Genomic DNA, 27,349 nt, shown 5'->3' with positions numbered 1-27,349 from the left:
ACTGGTAACAGCAACACTGTGTGATGAACAATGGGGACAGACGTGGCTCCTCTCAGCAGTGCAATGACCCAAAACAGTTTCAAAGAGCTCGTGATAGAATATGTTCTCAACATCCAGAAAAAAGAACTGTGGATTATGAATTCAGACTGAACCAGACTATTTCAACTTTTGAACCTTTTTTTTTTTAAGTGAGGCAATTGGGGTTAAGTGACTTGCCCAGGGTCACACAGCTAGTAAGTGTTAAGTGTCTGAGGCCAGATTTGAACTCAGGTACTCCTGACTCCAGGGCAGGTGCTCTATCCACCTAGCTGCCCCCTGAACCTTTGTTTTTATCCTTCTTTTGTGAGGTTTTCCCTTGTGCTCTGATTCTTCTTTCACAAGATGACTAATGTAGAAATACATCTAATGTGATTATACATATACAACCTATATCAGGCTGCTTTCTATCTTGTGGAGGAGGGAGGGTGGGAGAAAATTTGGAACTAAAAATCCTATGAAAACAAATGTTGAAAACTATCCTTATATGTAACTGGAAAATAATAAAATACTTTTAAAAAGTTCCCTACTGGTTATACATAGTGAAACCTGCTCATGCTCATCATCATCCCCCCGCCCCCGTCTCTTTCCATTGCTTCCCATGAAACACTTCCCTGGCTCTCTCCTATTTGATTGTCCGTCTGTCCTGTGTATCCCAGACAGACAAGCTCTACAGGTTGTCCATCTAACAATGCCATAATCTGACCAATAGCTGCTCATCTGTTTGGTTTTTTTCCTAAAGGGGTAATTAAGTAAAATTTCTTAAGAAAAAGCTCTTTGAGGTATCCATCATTGGCAAACACCTTTGTCAAGTGACCGCTGTCTATTATTTTGTGCCTCCTCCACCACGTCTGAGGGCTGAACAAGGTTATTTGTTTGGTCTTTCAGGGAATCTCAATAGACTCCATCACAGGCAACAACAACAAAAAATCTAAAGCCATTTACATCTGGGTGAAGAAATATATGGCTTAAAACAATATTAAAGATTAGCCAAGGGGTAGCTAGGTGGAGCAGTGGATAAAGCACTGGCCCTGGATTCAGGAGGACCTGAATTCAAATTCAGCCTCAGACACTTGTCACTTACTAGCTGTGTGACCCTGGGCAAGTCACTTAACCCTCATTGCCCCGCCAAAAAAAAAAAAAAAAAAAAAAGATTAGCCAGGACCCACTGCAAAAAGTGCACTGGTTTGCTGTAGGGCCCCACATGGGCCCAAAGATAAGACTGCTGTGCAAGGAACAGCATGTTTTGAGAGGTTCAGTGGCCATTCAGGGATCTACTGTTCTATTCATAGTAAGTTGAGAAGCTATCTACTAAGTTGTACAGGAGCTGGGACGGGTATTGGAAGAGGGAGCACCCAATATAGTGAGACCCTGTAACCTGAGGCATGAAGAGTGAGCTCATGGGGCAGCTAGGTGGCTCAGTGGATAGAGCACCAGCCCTGGATTCAGGAGGAGCTGAGTTCAAATCCGGCCTCAGACACTTGTCACTTACTAGCTGTATGACCCTAGGCAAGTCACTTAACCCCCACGGCCCCGCAAAAGAGTGAGCTCACCTGCAAAGGTGTAGCTACAGGGCCAGGAGGGTGGAAGGAGGGACTGTGGGAAGCCAGGCACAAGAGCAGAGCCCCTAGTGGTGGAGTTGTGAATTGGTCAGTCCATTATTCTCAGGCCCAGCCTCCTTGGCTCTAATGGAAGCAATAAAGAATGAAGCACATCCCTAGTAGCCTGGGAAACTCCTCACATTCTGAAACTCTGATAGAAAGCCCAGGAGGAAAGGCCCAGGTGGCCACAGCTGCATCATTTGCAGGAGCCCACTCTGGGCCTCTCGAGCTGCACCCAGAATCCCACTAGCTGGGTGAGCCTCATGCTCCTTGGCTGCAGGGTGACAAGTCACTTCAGCTTTCTGAGCTTTCTTCCCTGGCTGTAAAATGCCAATAAGGACCCTCATCACAGTTCCAGAAAAGAGCTGGATTAACTCCTTAGAACTAAAAGCAAGACTCAAGGGAGACAAAAGCCCTGCGAGGCCCTCTGCACAGCTCTGCCAAAGAAAACCCTCTGGAAGGGTTACAGGGAGGTGACCTGATGCTGTTAGGCAGAACCCTCCCAGGGTGGCCTGCCCCTAGCAGAACTCCAAGGCAAGGCAAAGTGGTACCAAGACTGTCCGGCATCCCAAGAGCCCATACATACAGGGTGCCGCGGGCTTCCAGAACGCACTTTTCCCTGACTGCTTATGGCCAGCTGGTCTTTTTTCATCACTTCATGGTGAAACAAGACCCTGCTCTGTCCTGCCCTCTGGAAGGGCTCCAGGCAATCATCTCTCCCTTCACAACTTTCCTGGTCTGGGACTGTCTGTAGAATCCCTGAAGGCAGGGGTTCTACCATCTTCAGCAGCCATAATCAAAGTTTGCGAAAATGAACTAAAGCAGGTGGTGCCAAGGATCTTCTCCTTCTCACAGACCAGGGACTTTAGCTGGTCTTATAGACAAGAGACTGAGTCCTGCAAGACCTATGACAAGGTCTTCTGAGTGCCAGGGCTGGGATGCAGACCCAGGGCCACATCCTGCTGCTCAAACTGACTGACTACTTGCCCCCGAGCGGCCCAAGGCCAATCCAGGCTCTTCTTACAGTAAATACCACGATGTGGGCCAATCATGCTCCAGGAGACAATCCAGTCACATGACCTATCTTAGAAGGGCATTCTGACTAGGGCACAAGAATCTATGAATGAGACTGACCAGAAGCTTGGTCTGACAGGGTTTTCAGCTATTTCTCTAGGAGCTACAAATGACACAACCATCACTGACTTAAGACTCACTTAATGACTCACGTTACCCAAACATGTATGTGGTTCACCTTAGGTATTGGCCAATGTCAGAAGATGAGTATGAAGGTCCTCCCTAACAATTCAGTTCTACATATGCTCCTCCCAACAGGTGAGGCTTCCTGCAAGGCCCCGCCTCGCCTGCAGCTGAATGGGCACTCGTTGGCTCAGTCAGTCCCCAGAGACCAGAGGCCAACCAGATGGGTCGGATTGGTGTGCCCACACTTTCTTCCCATGGCTTTCAAGAGCCCAGTTCTGTACAAAGCTTTGTGATGGAGATACACTACTGACATGGCTGAGAATCATGGGCCCCCACAAATAACTGACAGGGCGTCGGGAGAAAGTCCCAATGGGCACAATCAGGCTGCAGGGTCACCAATGAAGGATCAACTGCAGGAGACAAAGGAACACAGTCTCAACGGAAGAGACCAAATGAAGCTGCCATGAGGTTCAAAACAGAAGGGAGAAGTGGCAGGATGATGGGGGAGGGGGGGGAGAATCAGCATCCCAAATCAACATCAAAGAGACAAGCAGAGCCAGAGGAGCAGATGCAATGAAGAATCGGGGAATAGCCTGAGCCTGTGGCCAGAGAACACAGTGGCAAGGCCAGGACAGCTAACCCATACTTCCAGAGAGAGACTCCATGCAAAATACATGCACGTGCCTGTGTCATGTCATAGATGGGCTGGTCTACCAGCTACCATGTGTGCATGCGCGCACAATCAAGGAGTGTGAGACCATGCAGGGAGCAGCTAGGAATCCCTAAGGCTCTCCCGCACCCCTCAGCCCTTTCAGATTGCTCTTATCAAAGAGTTGGGGGCTAGGGAGTGGGAGGTGGGGTCTTACACCCACAAGTTTCTGGCTGGAAATGAAGCACAGCAGGAAATTGGAGAGATATCCCCATCAGCCTTCCTTCTCCTTATTGTTCAGTATTTGGTACAGAAATCCTAATGGGGCCATGTGGAATCTTTTCAAATCATGGAAGTGGGACAGCCCAGGGCAGAGAGGTATCTCTCATGGGAAGATCAGAACCAGATTAAAATGTATGGGAGGGGGGGCACAGCTAGGTGGCGCAATGGATAAAGCACTCACTGGTTCTGGATTCAGGAGGACCTGAGTTCAAATCCGGCCTCAGAAACTTGACACTTACTAGCTGTGTGATCCTGGGCAAGTCACTTAACCCCCATTGCCCCACAAAAGAAAAGGAAAAAAGAAAGGAAAAAAGGCATTGCACATGTACAAAAATATAGCGGCTCCCTTTGTGGTGACAAAGAATTGGAAATTGAGGGGATGCCCATCAATTGGGAAATGGCTGAACAAATTGTGGTATATGAATGTAATGGAATCCTATTGTGCTGTAAGAAATGATGAGCAGGAGGATTTCAGAGAAACCTGAAAGGACTTACATGAACTGATGCTGAGTGAGAGGAGCAGAACCAGGAGAACATTATATACAGTAACAGCAACACTATGTGATGAACAACAGTGTTAGACTTAGCTCTTCTCAGCAGTGCAATGATCCAAGACAATTCCAAAGAACTCATGATAGAAAATGCTCTCCACATCCAGAAAAAAAGAACTATGGATTCTGAATGCAGATTGAACCAGACTGTTTTTACTTCAGGGTTGGTTTTTTTTCCTTCTTTTTTGAAGGTTTTCCCTTTTGTTCTGATTCCTTTTCCACAACATGACTAATGCAGAAATGTTTAATGTCATTGTACATATATAACCTATATCAGATTGCTTTCCATCTTGGCAGGGGAAAGGAGGGTAGGAGAAAAAATGGGAACTAAAAATCCTATGAAAACAAATATTGAAAACTATCCTTACATGTAACTGGAAAATAAAAAAAAATACTTTTATAAAAAAAAAAGAAAGAAAAAGGGCATCGCCAGTCTACCATTCTCTGCTCAGACCAGCTCTAGAACACCGTGCTCAAGTGGAAGGAAGCATCTGGATGGGGAGGGGACCAGCTGAAAGAAGGAAGGTGGGAGGGGCTGATCTTCCACTCAAAGGGCTCTGGGAAATGGACCAGGCTTCTCCCTGCCCCAAAGCAGAAGCTACAGAAAGACAGACCAAAGCTCTGTGCAAAGAAAAAGTTCTGAGACCACTTGGTGCCACTGTATGGTCAAGTTGAGTCTGGGGCCCCAGAAAGACACTGGAGACAGATCCTCTCCTGTCCAGGGGAACCACCAGGCCATGGCCAGGCCATGCTCATACTCCCTGACTTTATTAGGTGGCATAAAAGACTCCACTGAAGAGAGGGGAGCTAGTCAGGCTCCACTAATGAGGGGGTACAATGTGAAGGGGCCATCGCCTACAGGTAACAACAAGAGGGAGACCTCTGAAGGATGGAGAACCTAAGAAAAACAGGAGGACTCCACAGGGCCAAGAGAGCAGGGAGCAGGGGGGCCCAGGAGGCAGCGATCCAGTGGCCCAGGCAGGCACCCGCTGCCTCTTTCTAATGCTTGGGAGGAACTTTACCCACCCAAATCTGATCATTCATGTTTCACCTGGGGGGTAAGAAGTTAACTTCTTGGGGACCAAGGCCACTCAATTACTTTTGGTTTATTGAAAAACAAAAAAGGTTTCTGGTGCAGATTTGTTTCTGTGCTGAGTACACAAGTGAGGCAGCTGCCTTTCCCAATGCTCATCAGCTCCTGCCCCAATGGTGGTTAATTGAGTGGAGTGGGTGTTGGATTCAAATCCAACCTCAGACATATAGTAGGTGGGTGGTCCTGGGCAAAGCACCGAAACTGTCTGCTTCAGTTTCTTCATCTGTAAAATGTTTGGGCAGCTAGGTGCCGAAGCTGAGTTCAAATCCAGCCTTGGACTCTTAAGCAGCTGTGTGACCCTGGGCAAGTCACTTGACCCTGTTTGCCTCAGTTTCCTCATCTGTAAAATGAGCTGGAGAAGGAAATGGCAAATCACCCCAGTACCTTTGCTAAGAAAACCCCAAATGGGGTCAGAGAGTCAGACACAACTGAAAACAACTAAATAACAATGAAAAATGAGGGTAATAGGGTCACCGAGAAGACAGAATGAGATAATACTTGTAAAGTGCCACATAAATGTTAGCTAGCAATTGTTATTATTCTAGAGAACCGTTCAGGACACTAAGAGACAAGCGCTTGCTGGAGAGCTTCTTGCTGTGTGATGGGCCTACCCATCCTGACCTTGGTTTGTCCTGAGGATAACTCCCCAGCGCCCCTCACACACTGTGTTGTGCCATGCCCTCCTAGCGGCCTGAGGAGCAGCCTCTAGGAAAGACGTCCCCTCTCACTTGTCTATGCTGCAGGGTGCACAGACAGTCCTGCTGGTGAACCCAGACCGTCCCCCACCACAAGCAGGACAGCATTTTACTGTTAGCATTTGACAAGAATGACAAGGATGACCCAGAGCTCTATACTCCATGCTTGGTCCCCTCTCTTTGCTTTTCTGGAGCCCCCCCCCCCCGAAAGGGCTGGAGCTGCATCTCTAGAGCCATCCTGGGACCACTCCTCGGGCATCCCTGGACAGGCCAGAGACACTCCCACAAACAGCCTGAGCAGGCTGCATTTCAAGTCTGTCAACCAGCTTCTTGAAAACTAATCTTAGGATGCAATTTTCCAAGTCATTTCCAGCAGAGTCCCCTGAGCCACCATCCTTTAGGCCACGGACGAGGGGCAGACTCTGCCCGACTTGCCTCTTCACTTCACATTTTCCCGAAGACCTAATCGCAGCCCTCCCAGGAGCAGAGCAAGAGTCGCCTTGCTTTCTCTTCTGAAGCACGAGAGGTGTCACTCTGCCCAAATTCTGTCAATCAACAGTAGATAAAGACAGGCTGCCTATAAGTCTCACTTCAACATGCACAATTGACACTTTCCAAGTCTCCTTTGGTTTTTCTAATTTTATTTACTCCATCCAAGCCAAGCTGGTACAACTGGTGACGTGCCCCGAACCTCTGGTGTCTCACTCTTGGGAATCAATTACTAAGAGGCTCAGGTGTAGACAGCGACTAGGGACTCTGAGCCCCAAGATGAGGATGTGGGTGTGGGATAGGGGCCCTCCCTGCCCCCGCCCCCGCCCCCATCCTCTTCCATCCAAACCCAAGCACAATGTGATGCAGCTTCTCAACCTCTCCCACACCCTCATATGGAGTGAATAGCTTTTTTTCATGCTAGCATTACAACTAATTACAGAGAAATAAATAAATGGGGCAAAGTTAATAAAGATAAAGGCAGCTAGGTGGCGCAGTGGATAAAGCACTGGCCCTGGATTCAGGAGGCTCTGAGTTCATATCCAGCATCAGATACTTGACACTTACTAGCTGTGTGACCCTGGGCAAGTCACTTAACCCTCTCATTGCCCACCCCCCCCACCCCCCCCCCCCCCCCTAAAAAAGATAAAATCACAAGGAAGCCTTAAAATAACCTAAGAGAGAGGCTTCCTGGCAAAATGAAGTCAGGAAGCTGTGGGTCCAGCCCTGTCTCTGACACAACAGCTGGCTGGCTGTCCCGGACAAGCCCTGTCCAATGCCCACGGGGCCCAGATTGCTCCCTTGGAGTGTATTTCAGGCCCACATTGGCAGGAGGGGCTTCCCTACACCAACAAAAGCCCCATCATAACCAGGGGACCCTACCATCAAGCTGGCCAAGAAGGCACTGTTCACGGGATCCAGTGCTAGGCCCCAGGTGGGTAACTCTCAGCACCCCTCCCCCCCCCATTCCCCACCTCCTGTCTCCCTCCCCGCTGTGAAGAAGAGGCAGAGAAAGCCCTTGGATGGACTGAGCTACAGGACCCAGGAAGGAGCAGAGCACAGGGATGCCTCAAGCGGCTTCTCTGAGGATCCAAAACCAGACCCTTAAAAACAATCCTCGTGGTGGTGGCAATATCAGCCCTTCCTGCAGCCGGGCTGCACTATCCCTAAATTCAGGTCAAAGGGCCCCCTTCCTTTTCTGGTTCAGTATGACTCCTCCCCGTGTATGGCTGGAAGAGCTTCCCCTAACTGGCCCAGACACTAGCAGGCCCTCCCTGCAACCCGGGAATGAGGTCCAGCTATGGGGGCAGTGCAAGGGCTGGGAGGCTGGACGCCCCAATTCTCTTCTGGGTTACACCATCACCTAACTCTCTCCTGACAGCTGCTGGGGCTCACACGGAGCTCTTGCTCTTCTTATCCAGCAGCCCACTGGCCGCTGCTGACACACATTACAAAAGAGAGCTTTTCCAAGACAGATTGGTGAACAAAAAGAGGAAGATTGTCTAAAGTCCTTAACTGACCAAGAAGTGCTATGGTCTTGGGTTGTCTTTCACTGACCAGAAAATGTTACGAAACTGGGACCATGCATTTACACGACTGATTTAACCTCAGTTCTTACTTAAAAATCACGTATGGTTAAAGGTCCCATTCTCTATTTCAGAAGAGGAAGGTGATGCCCACAGTGACTAAGTGACTTCCCCAAGGTCACACAGGCCTGACTCTTCCTCCACTGTGCCTTTATCAAAGTGTCAATAAGAATATCTGGTCTTCGTTTGCTCCCAAGAATGCCACGCAATGTCATACACATTTCCAACAGACTCCATCAAGGAGAAAGGAAAGGTAAACGATGGGTATCTTTGGGGAAAGATGCTAACCGCCCACACGGAGCCCCAAACCGAGCTTGGTCACATTACCTCCAAGGCCAAGGCAGTCTTGTCATAAGCACACGGGACTCTCTTCTGAATTGCTTTTGCAAAGACAGGTCCGTTCTGGGTAGAGGGCAGGGGGCTCATCACTGCCCCCGGAGGACTGGAGACCGAAGGAAGAGGGCTGGCTGTCTGAGGCTGGGCATACGCATGAGCAGGTTCTGGGATCCCATAACTGTTGGAATTCCGATTTCCGTGCTTCCCATGTGGGGAAGATCTCACAAGCTTTTCTACATAAGGCACAGGAATCATCCCAACCTGCCCATCCTTGTTACGTGCACTCCACCACTGCTCTTCAGGCTTCTCAACGATGGCCAAGATCTCACCCTTCTTAAACGCCAGATCTTCAGGGTCGTTCCCAGAAAACTCATAGAGAGTCCGCACGTATTCCACACTTTCTTCTGTGGGAGGCAGGTTGGGTGCTGAGGCAGAGCCCATAGGCGGGCTTGGATACCTGAAACAACACCAAACAGAGGTTAGTACGACTCTAAGTAACAAACAATGCCAATAACAAGTGAAGCTCAGAGAGGTGAGAGTATTCATTCAAGGTCACAACGTCAGGAAGCTTTTTAGTCGGGGTATTGAGACCCCAAAACCGGAAGAGTTCAAATCTGGCCTCAGACACATAATGGTTTGTGTGACCCTGGGCAAGTCACTTGACCCATTTGCCTCAGTTTCCTAATCTGTAAAACAGATTCAATAATAGCATCTACCTTTCAGGGGTTGTTGTAAGGATCAAATGAGATCTTAGCGCAGTGCCTGGCGCATGGTATGCTCTACATAAATGTTAGCTATAATTATTATTAGTGGCAGACCCAGGTTTACATTCTGGGTGCCATTTCCTAGCTAGGTCATTGACCCTACATCTCCCTAGCCCTAAAATGGGAACACGAAGTGGGATTACATTTCAAATTCATAAAGCACTCTATAAATGTAAGGTAGTCTTCTTCATCTGAATGTCATAAAAGATGTACCATTTCCCCCAAGCACAGGACACGGAGAACTGAAAGCGCTCCCAGAAGCCCTCCCCAGAAGAACCATGCTGCCTCGGAGGGGACTGCCCCATTTCTGAACACATCTAAGGGCTTTAAAGTTATGTCTTAATCAGCGTCTCTGCAGTCTCCACCCACTGCTCCCATTTCTGCCCTCGACCCTCCAAATGACTTTTTAAAAGCTCTCCTGTTCCCAGTGAGGCTTCTCTGGTCCAGACTAAACACCGCCAGATCTTTCTGCCAGTCCCCACATGGCAGGGCCTCGACATTTCTCACCATCCTCAATGTCCCCTTCTGGTCACTCTACAACTCCGTGTAAGATGAGGACACCAACTTTTAAAAACCATTCCATTGATTTAATCTGTCTCTCCTGACTACTTCCTATGTGTTTATCAGATGCTGGTAAATGGGGCCTGAAGGAGGAAGATAAATGAGGTGCATTTCATACAGAGAAGGGGCCGGACAAAGGAAGTAGAATGAAGGAGGCGTGCTAACAGAAGGGCCAGCCAGGAGATCTCTGCGGTGGGAGCTACTTCCTCCGGGTGTTTCAGCAGAGCTTCGATGTGAAGAAATTGCTGCTGCTGGCAGGCAGAGCAGTGCCTGGGCTGGACAGGACCCCTGGCCCACCTCCCTAGAAGCAGGTACATTTTTCACATAATCAGTGAGACACTGAGGCCAGTAAGTGCCCGGCGGCAAAGCTGGGCAGTGACTCACACTCTCCTTCAAAGTCTCCTGCACTCAAGTCAGTGAGTGCAAGGAAGCAGCCCCAGCTTCTCCCCTACCAAAGGAGGATCCCACCCCTCCCTTGACTCCTCCCTCCCTGGGGCTGGAATTCTGGGCTCTGCTTTTACTTTCAATTCTCTTTTTTCCAAACAGCCAACAGACAATAAGGACCCATGAAATATACCTGGACAAGGTCTGTTTATGTCCACAGAGCTTCTTTCCCATTTTGTGTGACGGATTGCCTCTGACAATCTGGCAAAGCCTAAGAAATGCCCCCCAGCAGAGCTTGTGGCAACCCTTCCTAAATGAAGGAAATACTCCGTCTCAGGGAGAGGTTAGGGAAAACAAAGCACCACTAGGACTCCCCAAAACCCACCCATGGGCACCAGATTCAGAGGCACCCTCTAGAAAGCCTTTTGTCAAACCAGTGCCACACCCTCCTTTATCTGCCCCACAAACAGAAGGCCCAGTTCCTGGGTGAATGAGAGGACCCAGGATTAGAATCTCAAACTCCGAGGCAGAAAGTACTTTGTGAATCTGAACCCCCGAGAATATTCTGCCTACAAAGCCTAAGCCAGGATTAGTTTGGTCCATTCTGGACTCCACGCCCAGGGATTCAGTTCTGGAAGATCTTTCAAATGAAATGAGTCAGGAGAAAGCTTACTGTTTACAAAATGATTTACAGCAGAGAGAAGCCCAGAGGGAGGGGGGCTGGACCCCAAGCTCCTTCTTAAGAGTCTAGTCACCCCATTTTCTAGGTGGGGACAGAAGAGACTTCTTTCTACTCTAAGACCATCCCACAACATTTTTTTGGGGGGGGGGGAGATGGGTTAGAGAAAAAGACAACTAGAACTGTAGGAAGGCCTCAGTCTCTTAAAGAGTCAAATATTAAATAACCCCACTGAAACTTCAAGGCCTTTGTGGTCAAATACTAACTTCCCAATTTAAAATAGAAAATTGGTTCCATTACTTTGGCTTCATCACCAGATTAATTACAACCCAACTGTCAACACTGTCAAGTCCTTCTTTAGAAAGCCCTATTTAAAACCTTTTAATTGGGCCAACCTTTAAGTAGGCCACTGAGTAGGTCTCAGTGCAGATGGGCCCAAATATAGCCTAGCCTGAGCTTACACAGCTGATCAATACAAAAAGGGGCCACTCTGCCCTCTGCTAACAAGTCCCCATCCATCCATCCATCCATGGCCATTTCAATTCAATCTCCTTTGAAGTTACTGAAACATCTAAGAATAAGAATAATTGGGAGAATAAGTCTATTTTTTTTGGGGGGGGGGTGTGAGGCAATTGGGGTTAAGTGACTTACACAGGGTCACACAGCTAGTAGGTGCCAAGTGTCTGAGACTGGATTTGAACTCAGGTCCTCCTGACTCCAGGGCCAGTGCTCTATCCACTGCACCACCTACTGCCCCATAAGTCTGTATTTTTTGAAAGATTTACAATATTACAACAGAAACATGAGTGATCTAACCAATGGGTGTATTATTCTATATGAGAAATGTCTGAAATGGTTCAGTATAAAACATGGGCTGGAGTGGGGGTGAGGGGCGGTTTACTACAGCTATTTTCACCTTTGGGCTGATGGCCTCCTTTGCTGCTGTCAAAGGCTAGCCACGGTGGTGTATTTAAGAACAAAATTATCTGGCCCCCAGCCTTCCTGCTTCCTCAAATGTCTGTAATGGTTCCAAGTCCTGAAAGGGGGAGGTGAAGGAGGGAGGAGGGCCACAGAAAACAACTGAGAATAGGCCAGTCTTGTCAAACCTGGGCCAGAACCTCTAATGGGGCAGCAGGCTGGGAACTTGTCCAAGTGTTGTGACAGCCCCTGCTCTAGTCGAACCCTTCAGCCCAAACGAGACAAGGCACAGAATTAACAGAAACATTGAGAGGGAGAAAAGAAGTGGGAGCCCCAACAAAAATCACACCCAGACTGCTCTGGGAACCTGGAGGCAGCCCTAAGAGCCCAGTGACAGTTTGCAAATGTCTCCTTCAAGTCTCTGCGAGCAGAGCCCAAGAACAATTTCTACAGTGACATGATAAAGAAAAACCAACGTGAGAGATGTGAGACCTTCCTCACCGCCATGCCCAACCAGCATCCCAGAGGAGGGGAGACAAAGGCTGCTTCCTGAGAGGTCCCGGATGTGAGGGACAGAACAAGACACAAGATGTGCAATCTGGGACATGGCCAGGGTGAGAATGTACATTGTCACAGGGTCTCTGTTTCTCCCTCAATGGGAGTGCAAGTGTGGAAAGGCGAGGAAAGATGGAGGACAGGGTGGCCCCTCCCCCACAGAAGAAAGGTGGTTTATTGAGGCATCTTAAAAAAAAAAAAGATGCTGCAGAGGAGGCCAGAAAGAAGCGCAGAAAAGCAGGACAGCTCTGAAAACTACATGTTGAGGTTACTACATATTTGAAAAGCAAGTGGTACGGAAGAGATCTGCAGATTCCAGCATAATCTTCTTGCTCAGTTTTATGTATATGGAAATACCCATTTTATTTAGTGGTTAAATAATTAAAACAACATTTATATAGCATTGTGCTAGGTGCTTTACAACTACTATTTCATTTGATCTTCACAAGAACCCTGAGGTAGAGGCTGTGATTATCTCCATTTTAACAGATAGGGAAACTGAGGCAAACAGGTTTGTTTATTGTTGGGTGTTTTTTTTTAAGGTGGCTTGCCCAGGGTCGCATAGCTAAGGAGTGTCTGTGGTTGAATTTAAACTCAGGTCTTCTGAGGTTGAGAGTAAAAGTAAATAATTTGGGGCAGCTAGGTGGTGCAGTGGAGCACCGGCCCTGGAGTCAGGAGTACCTGAGTTCAAATCCGACCTCAGACACTTAACACTTACTAGCTGTGTGACCCTGAGCAAGTCACTTAACCCCAATTGCCTCACTAAAAAAAAAAAAGTAAAAAATTAAAAAAATATATATATATATCCTCTCAAGCAGCAGACCTTCATGTGTCACTGAGGCAGCATCAGGCCGGTGCCTGAGCTTGGCCTCTTTCCTTGGTGCCCTCTTCTCCCCCTTCTGCTGGCCCACGTAACATTCTGGCCCCTTCTTCAGAAACTCATCAGTGCTCTCATTTCTGTGGCCATCCCAAAGACCTCCAAGACCCAACACGGGCCAATCCATTAATGGCTCAGAATTCAAGGCTAGATGGCCTAGGCTCCCGTCAGAACTCAACCTCTCAAGAGGGTGAATTAGGGTTTCATCTCGTTAACCCTCAACTGCCTCTGTGGAAAGGGCATTATAATAATATCTAAGGGGGTGGGCATGAGAAATGGGGAGTAGAAATCATGAGTTATTACTACTGTTATTTGTTGAACTGAACAGAAGCTAAGACAGGTCACGTGGGTCCTGGGAGACAGCACAGGTACACGGAACGCTGGCTCTGGGTAAGAGGAGAGGCAGTAACGCCCTCCCTACCTGCATGAGGTGCTGCCTGAGACAACAGTACTAAGCCACCACGAAGGTCCACAGGACTGGACAAGATTATCATGAGGACGGTCAGCAGAGGAGAGGCGAGTGTGAAAAGAAAAGATCTAGTATGTAAAATGTTAAACATCTAAAAAGCTCTCCTGCCCAGGTCAGCACATTCCAGACAACATTCTTCAACAGGCCAAGACAGGCTGCATCCAACAAGCTGAAACAGAGAAGGATCCACGAGGAAGGACCCATGTAAAATCACCCACACAAGCATGGAGGACTGGGGCAAGAGAAAATTCTGAAAGCAAACTGACAGAGTCTAAAATGAAGCAATCCCACCCCCACCCCTGGTTTAGAGGGCTTGGTCCAGCAGGGGTGAGGCCTCTGGGACTCAAAGGGAGTAGACAGCGGATATGCAGCTTGCTGCCTTGGGAGGCTATGGTATCCTCAAGTATGCTAGAGAAGCAAGATGGAGTCAGGTGCCTAGTGGAGTGTCAGGGGGACCCAGAAGCAAGGCAAGCAAAAATGTCCTTCCTAAAGAGAATGGAGAGTCTGTCCAGGTACAGCAGGGTCTGTGGGTCCCTGAGCTCAGAGAGCCATGGAATGAGCCAGAGGCCCCAGGTGCCTCTCTCGATGTGAACCTCAACAAATCATGACCCCCTTCTCTGGGCATGTTTCCTCAACTAGAACATGAGGGAGCTGGTTGGTCTTGCAGCTCTCTACGATCCTTTCCAATTCCCTGTCTATGATTAACTTTTACTGTACTAGAAAATCTGCCGCCAAATCTGAAAAAAAAAAATTACAAATTATACACGGAAAAAAAAACCATTAAAGTCTCATCATTTAATTTAGGAATAAACTAAATACGAATCAATGTGTAAAATACTGACAACGGCAAAAACAAAGAGAAGACAAATCCCAGCAAAATAAAAATAACAAAAACTGCCTCATTCCACCAACAGTGAATCAGTCTGCATTTTTCCACATCCCCTCCAACATTTGTTGCTTTCCCCTTCAATCATTTTAGCCAACCTGATAGGTATAAAATGATATTTCGAGGTTGTTTTAATTGGCATTTCTCTAATCAATAATGACTCAGAGGATTTTTTATATGACTATAAATTGTTTCGATTTCCTCATTGGAAAACTACCTGTTCATATCCTTTGGCCATTTAGTAATTGGAGAATGATGTGTGTGCTTGTATATTTGACAAAGTTCTTATATATATATATATATATATATATATATATATATATATAAATATGATATGAAACCTTGATCTGAGAAACTATAAAAGTTGTTCCCCTCAATTCCTGTTTTGTTTCTGATCTTGGCTACATTTGTTTTATTTGTATGAAACTTAAAATTTAATGTAATTGAAATGATTCACTTTACCACTCACTCTTTTTCTCTTGTTTATTCATAAATTGTTCACCTATCCATGTCTGATAAGTAACATGTTATATGTTCTTCCAATTCTCTTGTAAAATCTCTCTTTACATATAGGTCCTGTATACATTTTGACCATATCTTTTTTTTTAAGTGAGGCAATGGGGGTTAAGTGACTTGCCCAGGGTCACACAGCTAGTAAGTGTTAAGTGTCTGAGGCCGGATTTGAACTCAGGTCCTCCTGACTCCAGGGCCCGTGCTCTATCCACTGCGCCATCTAGCTGCCCCTTGACCTTATCTTTTAAAAAGAATAGAAATCATCAATTTCATTTGTGGAGAAAAGATTATCAAACCACTTCTTTCCTCAAAGTGAAGAGATGAGGCACCTGAAATTTATATATGCTTTCAGATACAATGTGTTGGTTACTTTTCTTTGTTGAAAGGGAACGCTTGGTAGTAGAGTGGTATACAAGGATATTATTGATGTTTTAAAAAGCAACAATAAAACTTCTCAAACAAACAAACAAAACTGCCTCCTCTTCCCCAGCTCCAGCTTCTCCTAGGCAGGAAGCCTTGCGCAGCTCTGGTCCTTCCTTATCCCCCTCAGTACCAGCTCTGAATCCACCAAGTGGCCCCTTCCTCCCAGAGCTGCTTCTCCTACTGGCTCATTTCAGTCCTCATTAATTAGCCTCTTCTTCCAGTCAGTCCATTCTTCACAAGGTGGCCAGTCATCTTCCTAACACAAAAGTCAGCTCCAACAGTCACTCAAGCCCTCAAAAACCTGCAGGGGCTTCTTACTTCCTTACCAAAAAGACACAAAGTGTCTGAGGCTGGATTTGAATTCAGGAAGATTATTCTCCTAATTGCAGGCCTACTGCCCTGTGCCCTAGCTTCCCCTTAGCTTGGACACTGCCCATCTGGGGATTTGTTTGCTCATCTATTCATAGTGTTACAAGGGTTTTGTTTTTCTTCTAGTTTTAATTGGGAGGGGGAAAACGGAAGGCAGAAAAAATAAATGCTTGAGTGAAAAAATCAGAACTCCCCCAAATTTACAATCTATTGTTATTTGTGTATTGACCTTGAAAGGTGTCCTGTGCAAAGCAAATAATGGGAACTTTTCTTTGAAAGAAAATTAAAGGCGCAGCTAGGTGGCGCAGTGGATAAAGCACCAGCCTTGGAGTCTGGAGGACCTGAGTTCAAACCCAGACTCAGACACTTGACACTTACTAGCTGTGTGACCCTGGGCAAGTCACTTAACCCTCATTGTCCCGCCAAAAAAAAAAAGAAAGAGAGAAAGAAAATTAAGGGGCAGCTAGGTGGCCTAGTGGATAAAGCACCAGCGCTGGATTCAGGAGGACCTGAGTTCAAAACCAGCCTTAGATACTTGACACTTACTAGCTATGTGACCTTGGGCAAGTCACTTAACCTTCATTTCCCTACCCAAAAAAAAAAGAAAGAAAATGAAAGCCACATGAGGTCTGAATGTGTAGTGTGGAGAAGAAAAGATTGGGAGGGGGAGACAAGACACTCTCTTCCAGTATTTGACAAGCCATCCCTTAGAGAAGGGCAAGCCTTTGACTAGGGAAGGTCAGAAGAGACAAACTGAGGCCTGAGACCAGAAAAGCCTTCCATAAAGGTGGCCTGTCCACTCCCGTAAGTCAGGTACCCCATGGTTCATCAATATCTCCTCCCCCTGAAGATCTAACAGTCCAGGGGGTGAACTGAGCTCCTCAGAGTCCCAAACAGCCCCTGATGTGCTGACCTCAGACAAGAGAAGGCCTGGCTAAGGAGCAGGGGGCAGGTTCTCCAACTTTTCCAAGTGAAACAAACAGACATAAGACTGGAACCAGGGCTCTAGACACAAGGACGGCGGGGCACTGTGCTGTGAAGTGAAACTACATCATGAGCACACAGACTTTCCAATGACCCCAAATAACCTTGTGATCTTGAATTCTAGAGCAGCAAGGGAGCCTGAAGGCCTAAGTCAGGAGTCCTTGAAGCACACTCCGCCAAGTAACTGCCCAGCCTCTAATGCCAGGAAGTTCACCATGACTTTCTGCACAACTGCCATCCTGGGAGGAGGCCTTCCCCTCAAAGCTTTTAGACTAGACACTGCATGGGGGCAGGGGGTGCCACAGAGTAAGCACTCCATGAAAATTTGGGGACTGCACACCTTGTAGTTAGGAAGCCCCTCCTCACCCAAGTCAGCCTCGAGGTGACTTTTAACCTCAGGCCCAGCTTTGTCTTGAGGCCAAGCACAGTCTCATCTTGGTTCTGGAAGGCAGTATTTCTTCAAGCATTTGAACGACCATGTGCCCAACTAGGAAAATGATATTTCTTTTCTGAATTTTTTTTTTAGTGAGGCAATTGGGGTTAAGTGACTTGCCCAGGGTCACACAGCTAGTGCTAAGTGTCTGAGGCAGGATCTGAACTCAGGTACTCCTGACTCCAGGGCCGGTGTTCTATCCACTGCACCACCTAGCTGCCCCAATGATATTTCTTTTAATGGGCCCCCATCTTTCCCCTGGAAAGCAGGCCACCTCTCAAGACACCACCGTTTCTGTGTTGTTGCACGAATGTTGCAGTCTCCAAAGAGTGAGAATGTGCATCGCCTAGACAGCCGGCATTGAAAGGAAATGTGGTGAGAGAGTGAGAGAGAGAATGTGCAAGAAGAGGAAAGAAGTGAAGGATGGAACTGCCAGGTGGCAAGAGCCAGGGCTATCTTTAGGCCAGATGGTCCATGCGCTCTGCCAGCACCTGTGAGAGTCAGGAGGAAGCCAGGAAAGCCCCCCCCCCCCATAGATGGGGTGGACACGGTGTGTGGCTAACTGCCCGGAGAGTGGGGGTGAAGTGCAATGCGGGAAGAGGTCACAGTACTTTAAAACAGGTCAGGCGGAGGCAAACTGCACTCATCCAGAAAACGTTCCCCCCATTCTTCACTCCCGGGCAGGACAAAGCTGGACAGCGAGCCAGGTTTGGCTGCAGGCTTTCAAAGTGCCCCTTCCTAACTGGGCAGCGGTTGGTCCTGCTGAGCCTGAGAAGGGCTCAAGAGCGCTCTCAGGCCTCTGGCAGCGTAGACTAGGGGACAAACCGAGGAAATCAGCCACAGCCCGGACGTTCTCCCATCAGAGCCGCAGCCCTTCACAATCTCGCTCCCAGCTGGCACACAACTCCCCAAGACCTGCTTACCTGCCCTTGGCTAGAGGCAACTTTGCACAGCCTCCAAGGCCCAGCCCCAGGCCTGCTGACCCCTCCCCTTCCTTCCTCAGGGGCTGCCTCCTCTTAGAGACCAGGCCCCAATTCCTGCTTCTCCCTCCCATCTTCTTTGGGCCTCGAGGGCATGTTCTCTCAGGGGATTGAAGCCAATTAAAATGATGGAAGGAGAGCATCAGGATTGTAGACTTGGGACCCTCCCTTTTAATTGGCCTAAGACTCGAGGTCAGGACATTTATGGGGAGATAAAGATGCCCATAAAGGGCAATCGATGGAGACTCAGGGAACTGCTGAGCTAGGAGTTCTAGAAGTTCACTCCCTCGTCCCACCCCCAGCATCACTCAATAAATATTTACCAAAAGCACCCAGCTCAGGCAGGCCCCTTGAGCAAGATCAAATGGCCAAGTGACTTCTGTGAGATTCCTACTGATGCAGAACCACCCCCCCCCCCCCCCCCCCCGCCTAGCCTTCTCTACTGAGAACCCCTTTCCTTCCACCATTTCTTCCAAATGCTTGGCCATCCGGCTAGGGCCACTCCCCAGGTTTTAGTGTTCGGGCCTGCCCCCATATGCCGAGTCCTAGCTCAGGCACAATAAATGCCTGTGCCTCAGTGTCCCTGCCTTAGCTACCTCACAGGGCTGCAGGATGGAAGCCTTCCTCGTTTCTGTTGAGGGCATGCATCCTGAAGGCACCCAGGTCAAACCCTACTCCTCTCTTCCCATATATCAGCTCAGTCGTCAACTCTGGTCAAATCGATCTCCACCTCTTCTCTGCCTTGCTCCCTCCATTCCCAAAGGCAGCCTGTTAGGCCAGACCCTCCACAGTACACCAGCACCTCTCCCAGTGCTTACTACAACAACAGGCTTCTAACTAATAGTCTGTCAACCTATCTGATCCATCCTCTGCTGAACAGCCCAAGGGACCTCAAGTGTAGTTCTGAAAGCCACGTCCGGGCAGTTCCCTTCTGTCTCTAGGATCAAACTCCATCCATTGTTTGGCACTGAAATCCTGCCACAACCTGGCTCCAATCTACCTTTCGAGGCCCGCCATATAGTCCTCTCCTTGGGCCAGCCAAATGCCTCCCTGCGGTGCCTCCCTCACACATATTTCACCCACCATCTCCAAACCTCTGCACAGGTCTCTCCCATGGAAGGTCTGATTAATGGTTGCTCATGGATTTTTCCCCCACCTCATAAGATCCATTTTCCTCTCCAAGGCTCAACCCAAACACCCTTTCTTACAGAAGGAATAATTCCCTATGATGCAATGACCTACTCACCTAGCACAGTGCTAGGCACATGGTGCTGACTGATGGATGGGAATAATGAGGAACACTTCCTTCCACACAGTCCCCGAAGGCTTAGGGACTGGTTTGCAGGTGCTGCTGAAGTCAGAAAACTCTCTTAGCTAGTGGCTAGCCTAGCTGTGCTAGTTTCACTACCTAATCAATTAAACACTAATTAAGCGCCTACTATGTGCCAAGCACCACGCTAAGTGCTGGGCACACAAAAAGAGGCAAGGACAGTCCCCAGGCTGAAGGAGGAGCTCAGTCTAATAGGGCCAAGGACAATAAGCAAACAAACATATACAAACAAGCTATGGACTGGATAAACAGGAAATCATTAAGAGAGGGAAGTCATGGAATTAAGAGGGGGTGGGGAAGGCTTCCTGTACAAGACCTGGGACTTAGAAGCCAGGGAAGTCAGAGGGTGGGTGGAGCACCGAAGAGTGGTCCAGGCTTGGGGGACACCACAGAAGGAGGGTCTTGTTCATGGAACAGCCTGAAGAGAATGTGATGGGGAGTGAGGTGTAAGTAGACTGGAGAAAGGAACTGAGGTAATGGAGGGCTCTGCATGCCAAACAGAGCACTGCCTCATCTTGGAGGCAATACGGAGCCACTGGGTTTACTGAGTAGGGGACTCGCATTTTCGGAAAATCACTTTGGTGGCCGAGTGGAGGATGGCCCAGAGTAAGCAGAGACTGAGGCAGCAGACCCTTCCCCACCCCCCAGCAGCTACTGCAGCAGTCCAGATATAAGGTGATGAGGGCCTACACCAGAGTGTGGGAGCAGTGTCAGAGGAGAGAAGGGGATGTATTTGAGAGATGGGACAGAGGTGAAATCAACAGGTCTTGGCAAGAGCTTGGAAACGATAGATGGGGTGAGAGTGAGGAGACCAGGCTAACCTATAGGGTGCAAGGCCAGTCCTGGAGCGAGTGCTCCTCAGAGATAGGACCTGCCAGATGGGGTTTACCAGGAGCATCATATAAAGACCCAGGATCTGCCTAGAATGAGACCCACTAAAGCCAACTCTGGCTCTCCTTAAACAACACATTACTGGTATATCTTGATCTCGAGTTCACAAAAATCCCTTAATTTTTCCCCATCAGAATTATTACCAAGTCAGACAGGACAGAACATTTAAAAAAATCTAACTGTAAAATCCCATTCATTCTTCTAATTAGATCCAGCCTGTTGGGTTCATTTCGATTCTGAGTCTATCGCCTGTCTCCCAACCTCCCACAAGCACCTTCCCAATTCTGTCTTCCACAAAAATACGCCTTTCTCTCTCACGGTCCAAATCACTGATAACACTGAAGAAACCAAATAGTTCACCATCCAGAGCAGAACATGACAGAATGAGCCCTTAATAAATGTCGGAATTCTAGTGTGCCACTGGGACCTCAAGAATGGCCTCAATCCATTTTTACAACAGTTCCCCAGCTATCAAAATCATACGACTTCTCCCTTTGATAGGGCAAGAACTAGGCCTATTATATAAAACTTGAGGACAGAGCCCAGCACTTGGGGCTTAATAGATTCCCCACCCCCATCACAACAACACACCTTCACTAAGCAGGGAATTGATTTACTTACACACCGATACATCAATTCCAAGCCACTGTCCTAATCTGGTGTGAGATGATGCTGGAATGACACTGTATCCAGCCTCGCCTGAAGGAAACACCATCTGCTGCTGCTTAGAAATGACTGTTATTCAGCCATTTGTGTTCTAATCATCTTTGTTGTCTCAGAATTGATCTGCACCCCTTTCTCCTGTCAGTCATGCTCTTGTAACTATCACTCTTTGGCGTTTTTCTGGAGAGGTTCAAAGTAGAGACAAGGCACTGTAACTGTCCAAGAAATACCAGCTGATGGACCCCAGACTCATAGATTTAAAGCCAGAAGGGGCTCTCATTTGAAAGATGAGGCCCCTGAGGCTCATCCTATTTTTGTAGGGGTGCCATCATCCTTGAGAACCTCTTCCTCATAAGGGCGGATCACTTCACTGGTCTCCCATCGCTCCCCTCTGCTGCTCAAGTGATTTTCTTCAAAAAAGGTTTGACCATTTCACTCCCTACTGCCCTTAGGACAGAATAAGAACCCTCCTTTGGTCTTTAAAACCCTTCCCAGGGGGCAGCTAGGTGGTGCAGTGGATAAAAGCACTGGTTCATTATTCAGGAGGACCTGAGTTCAAATCTGGCCTCAGACACTTGATACTTACTAGCTATGTGACTCTGGGAAAGTCACTTAACCCTCATTGCCCCATTAGAAAGAAAAGAAATAAAACCTTTCCCAATAGAGCCGAACCTCCCCTTCTGAGTAGATTGGCCTTCTTGCTTGGTCTCCAGCCACCAGGCCTTTGTCCTGCCTGAATTGCGTGAAATGCACTTCTTCAGCCCCCATGGGAGGGGGGCCTCTTAAGAGGTCGCACTTCCTTGGATTCCTCATTTCCTTTCAAATTCAGATCTAATGGCACCTTTGAAAAGGAGCCTTGCCTGGCCCCCCAGCTGAGGGAGATGGGGGGCGCCTCTCCCCAAAGGATTTAGTTTATGTTCTATTACCTGGGAAATGCATGGGGCAAAAGCAAACAACTCATATCGCACGGACCTTCATCTTGCCTGATTCTCCACCCCACCCTAAGGTCAGGGGCCATTTCCTTGGTCCTCTGCCCCCATCCCCCAGCACAGGAGGTCCTTAACGAAAGCCTGTTGCCCGACTGAGGCATGGATTGTAAGACCACTAGGATGTGAGGGCAGGACCCAATAAGGCAGCCAGGAAACATGCAGAACAAGGCCATGGGAACCAGCACTTGGGCTCCCTCACACTGTGGGCATTCTACCTGCACCAGCTCTGTCCAAGCCTCTTCTAGGCTCAAGGCTCTGGCTCTGGGAACCACAACGAGGGCAGTGATGAACCAGCAGCAGGCTGGCTCCAATCCCAGGCCAGCAGGGGGCTAAGAGCAGGCAAACATACATCCAATGGGAACAACAGGCCCAGTCTGGAATGGCTGGCCCACAGGATGCAATGGGAGCGAGCTCCCCATCACCAGAGGGGCAGCTGTGACTCATGGGGGGGGGGGGGCCGCGCTGGACAAATCCACTTCTGAGAACCCAACTTCCGGATTCTGAGAACAAACTATTCTAACTAATAAATCAATCACCCCTACCGAGGCAGGGCACTCTAACCTCTGCATCAGAATACTCCCCTGCTGCCAGCTGTGTCCCTGAACAAGTCATCGAACTAGGCCTCAGTTTCTCCCCATGACACTGGGGCTGGGTGAAGAAAGCAGGTTTTGTAAAGCCGGCAAGCACCATACAAATGGGAATTAGCAGCATTTCCATCCTGATTGTGACTCTGGCTTGCAAAAAAAGAAAGTTCCCTGTGCAAAAGACCTGTTCTCTGAAGGCACCCCTGTCCAGGTGGGAAGCTGTGCTCGACTACAGCAACATGGCAGAGGGAAGTTCTTCCAAGACAGGCCAGCCCCTATCAAATGCCACATGCAGACACCAATTCAAATCCACAGAGAGGCGGGTAACCCAGATTTCTGTTTCTGCACACTGAAATCTATTTTCATCTCGCAATTCTCCAGCTGGGGATCCAAATGGAGAACGTGATGAAAGACAATTAGAATCTGATTGAACTAAGTAACTCCAAAGCTACAAATGGCAGAGCCCAACCCCATCATTTCTACTGGTGTCTCCCCAGCTCTGGGAGCAGAGGCCTGGACACATCCCGCTTCTTTAAGGTTCTTCCTTCCTTCTAAGCGGATCACACACATTTGATCCCATCCTACTCCCCACCCCTCCTGCCAAAAGGGCCTCTCCTCAAGGGTCACTGTCCTGCCTGACACTTCATCTTCCACATGACTGTCCCCCACCCTCTTGGAACCCCAAGCTTCCTTCTGAGTCCACCCCAAATGGTGTTTCCTTCTGGAGGCCTTTCCCAAGCCCCTCAGTGTGTCAGGGCCAACACCCTGATGGGGTTTTTGCTTTGCTTTAGCCTGTGTGGGACCGTACGCTATCTCGCTAGCAATGACAAGCACAACAGCCGGCACTGATGGAGCACTTTACACATCAACTCATGAGCCTGGGAGGGAGGTGTTAGCAGTACCCCCATTTTATAGATAAGGAAGCTGTCGGAGGTAGGATCTGGCCTTTAAAATGAACAATAGCTAACATTCACATAGCACTTAGCCCTTTCCAGTGATTCTCTCATCTGGCCCTCACAAGCACCCTGGAAGGTAGGCATCCTCATTATCTTCATTTTACAGAGGAGGAAACTGAGGCAAACGAGAGAGAAGCAATTTGTCAGACAGGACTTGCCCCCGGTGCTCCATCCACTGCACCATCTCGTCTCCTCAATGCCCATGGCCCATAGTAAGCTTGCTGATCGGTCAGTTAATAAATTGCAGAGCGGGGTCTCTGTTTTTAATGTTCCACTTCCCTGATAACTCAGATCCCAGCAGGATGAACAATGGCAAAAGCTTCAAAGAACGACACTCCATCTGAGGAAGGGCAAACCTCTTAGCAAACAAGCCTCAAAGAACACACTCAGTTCCCAGGAAGGGACCCTGCTAAAGGGATCAGGGAAGAGGGGGCAGAAGGGCCCCAGGGATCCTCCAAGTGGAATCCCCTCGTTTTGAGGCTGGGGAAAGGGGAGGGGCTTAGCCAGTTTCACAGACCAGTCAGAATCCTGGAACCTAAAAGATCTTCCTGGAACAAGCCGGCCCACTCCCTGGCGCCTGGGCCAAGCAGCACCTTGGCAATACGCAGCCCCTTCCTTCTCTAACCCTCCTCCCAATCAGAGAAAGGAGAGGCCATGCCGGGTAGTGGAAATCGCCGCCGGACATGGGAGCCAGAAGACTGGGACTAGCTCCCATAATGCCCAGGAGTCACACTCTGCCCTCCAGCCCCTGGTAAAACGAGGGCGTTGATCTCCATGTAATTATCTAATCCATGTCAGGGGCCAAGCCGCAAACTTTGTTTCAATGAAACCGTCACAGATCCGTGGACAGCGTATCAGCAGTAGCGAAGGGTCCTTCCTGAGAAGGCTCTAAAAATACCCTGGCCTTCCAAATCATTCTCCAAAAGCAAAACATCCACAAAGAAAGAGACTTATTTCTCCCAACTTAGGACTGGAAAAAACCTTTATAGAGAATCCTCATTTACAAGAGAAGAAAGAGCTATCTCCCCATCTGCCACCTCACTTTCTGTCCCTACACAAGTGCCCATCTGGGTCCTCACTGCTGCGTGGCAATCTCTCTACACCTGCCTTACCAACTGTCCTTCCCAAGCTTTTCATCCCTCCTCAAGCCTGCCATGACTTCCTCTCTCCCTTCAGTCTCAGCTGAGACTCATTCTACAGAAAACACAGAGGCCATTCAGAAGGGAGCTCCCTCTCCTCCTCACCTCTCACCATTCAGGTGCCTACTGCCCGGTCTCACTCCTTACCAAAGCTGACCCATCTACCTGTTCCAGTGACTTCATTCTCTTCCACCTCTTCCAGCAGACTTCGGCCTCCATCACCCCCGCCATGTCTCTACTGGCTCATTCTCTCCTGCCTACATGTCTCTATCATCTTGAAAAAAATTCTCACTGATCCTTCCATCCAAGGCCAAACTCCTCAAAAAGGTTGCCTACAACAAGTGCCTCCATTTCCTTTCCTTTCGCTTTTCTTCCCCTCTCCAGTTACCATCTCTCCAATGCCAAGCCCAAGGGCCTTTCCTCCCCCTCATTCTCCTGCGCCGCTGTCCATCCCTCTGTCCTCCTTGAGCCTCTCTCTCCTGGCTCCCCCCCATCACAGCCTTTAACCACAGGTGTCCCTCGGGGGATCCGTGCTGGGCCCTCTTCTCCTCAGCTCCTCTGGGTTTAATGACCATCTCTAAGCAGAGGACTCTCAAATCTACCTTTGCTGCCCCGGTCTCTCTGCTGACGTCCAATCTTTAATCTCCCAACTGCTCTCAGACCTCTGGGACTGGGTGTCCAGTCGATAGCTTCCACCCTGTCCAAAACTGAACTCATCCCCTTTCTCTGAGCCCTCCCAACCCGAGTCATCCTGACTCCTCACTCTGTCACCCCCTATTTCCAAGCTGCTGCCGAACACACCCCCTTCTCTCCTCAGTGCAGGCCCTCGCTCATCACCTCATGCCTGCCCCAAGTCTCTCCCCCCTCCAGGTAACTACAAAGCGCTTTCTCCCATCTGCGTCCCCTCTGACCTACACCTTACTCCCCAATAGGCCTTCTTCTGCCCCCCTCCCCGAATTCCCTGAACAAGACGGTCCATCTGTCAGCTAGGCATATCCTCTGGCCTCCCCCACGTATGGTCTGGAATGCTTTCTCCTCCGTCCACTTGCCCAGGGACCTCCCTGCCTAATATTTATTTATTTATTTATTTAGGCAGGGCCAGGAGGGTTAAGTGACTTTCCCAGGGTCAAGTGTCTGAAGCCGGATTTGAACTCAGGTACTCCAGGATCCAGGGCCGGTGCTTTACTTTACCACTGCCCCCTCCCCACCCACCCTTAATCGGATTTAATTCCGAAGCCCACTACGCGCCCGTCCTCTCCCCGGTTCGGTTGTGGGCGCCTCAGGGCCGGGCCGGACTCGTGCCTCTCCCTTCGGGGCTGGGCGATCAATACGCGTTTATAGCGGGGAGAGCCCCGGGGAAAACGCTCATCCAAGGTCACAAAGAAAAGCGGCGAGGCCTCGGAGCCCCCCCCCCCGCCCCCCCTAGAGGTCATCTCGTCCAGCCTCGCTCCAGATCCCCGGACCCGCCCCCCCGCCCGGAAGCTCCCGTTTGCCCGGGAGCTCCTCGAGGGACCGGGACCTGCCCCCGGTGAAATGGGGACGCGACGCCGGCCCGGATGCCCGCCCCGCCCGCGGGCCGCACCTGGGCGCCGGCTCCAGCAGCGTGGTGGTGTCCAGGTAGTGGATCTTGTAGAACTCGAGCAGCGCCGGCAGGTGCTCGAACTCCTGGTCGCCGATCTTGAAGCGCCGGTTGGGCAGCGAGTTGATGATGTAGTGGGACACGCGCGAGTTCTCCGACACGGAGAGCACGTAGTCGCCGGGGCAGGTGGACGAGTCGCGCACCAGGAAGACGCCGTGCCGCTGGCCCTGCAGCCGGCTCTGCGCCTCCTGCCGCGACACCGGGCCCACGTACCAGGCCGAGCGGTCCGACGAGTCGAAGCGCGCCGCCGCCATGGCCGCCGCCGCCGCGGGGCCGCGCGAGACCGGGCGCCGGGGGCGCGCGCCGGCTACGGAAGCCCGCGGGCGATCTCGGGCCGCCGCCTCCGCTCCGCCGCCGCCGAGGGGGCCGCTCCCCGCGCCGCTCCCGCCCGCCGCCGCCGCCCTCGCGCCCTCAGAGGCCCCGGCCCGCCCCTTGCCCGCGGCACCGCCGCCGCCGCGCCCGCACCATCGCGCGCCGGGGCCCGGGCCCCGCCGCTCCGCGCCGCCGCCGCCGCCGCCGCCGCCGCCTCGCCGCCCGCCGGCCCTCTCCGCTCAGCCGCAGCCCTGCTTCCCGAGAGCCCCAGCAACAAAATGGCGGGCGGCCGGCCACCTCCCCAGCCTCTCCGAGGGCGCCCTCTGCGCACGCGCGGCGCCGGCACGGCGCCCGCCCCGCCCCTCCTGGACGTCGCCGATTGGACGGCCTTTCCACCGCGCGCCCAATGAGGATCGGCGTCCTCGCTGCCCCGGAGCTCGCGCCCATTCGCGGCGCCGCCCTCCCGTCCGTCCGCGTGAGCGAGCGCCGACGCGCGCGCCCGGCCCGGGGGAGGGGGGCGGAGCGGAGGGCGC

At 50.0% G+C, this 27,349-nt stretch overlaps 1 protein-coding gene across 1 annotated transcript in view; it reads right to left on the bottom strand.

Moving 5' to 3' along the window:
- CRKL (CRK like proto-oncogene, adaptor protein) overlaps nucleotides 1-26,807 on the bottom strand; it is a 38,261-nt gene extending 11,454 nt beyond the window's left edge. Inside the window, exons 1-2 of the mRNA XM_044005400.1 lie at nucleotides 26,448-26,807; nucleotides 8,510-8,975 (exon numbers count right to left, since the gene is read on the bottom strand). Of these exons, the coding sequence (XP_043861335.1) occupies nucleotides 8,510-8,975; nucleotides 26,448-26,758 (777 nt within the window). The 5' untranslated portion in view covers nucleotides 26,759-26,807. The remainder of the gene's footprint in view (nucleotides 1-8,509; nucleotides 8,976-26,447) is intronic.
- Between the last annotated feature and the right edge of the window lie 542 nt (nucleotides 26,808-27,349).

The sequence above is a fragment of the Dromiciops gliroides genome, chromosome 1, assembly GCF_019393635.1.
Source record: "Dromiciops gliroides isolate mDroGli1 chromosome 1, mDroGli1.pri, whole genome shotgun sequence".
In the NCBI taxonomy this organism is placed as follows: Eukaryota; Metazoa; Chordata; class Mammalia; order Microbiotheria; family Microbiotheriidae; genus Dromiciops; species Dromiciops gliroides.
Note: the sequence above shows the minus strand (reverse complement) of the source record. Positions and strands in the feature narration are given on the sequence as shown.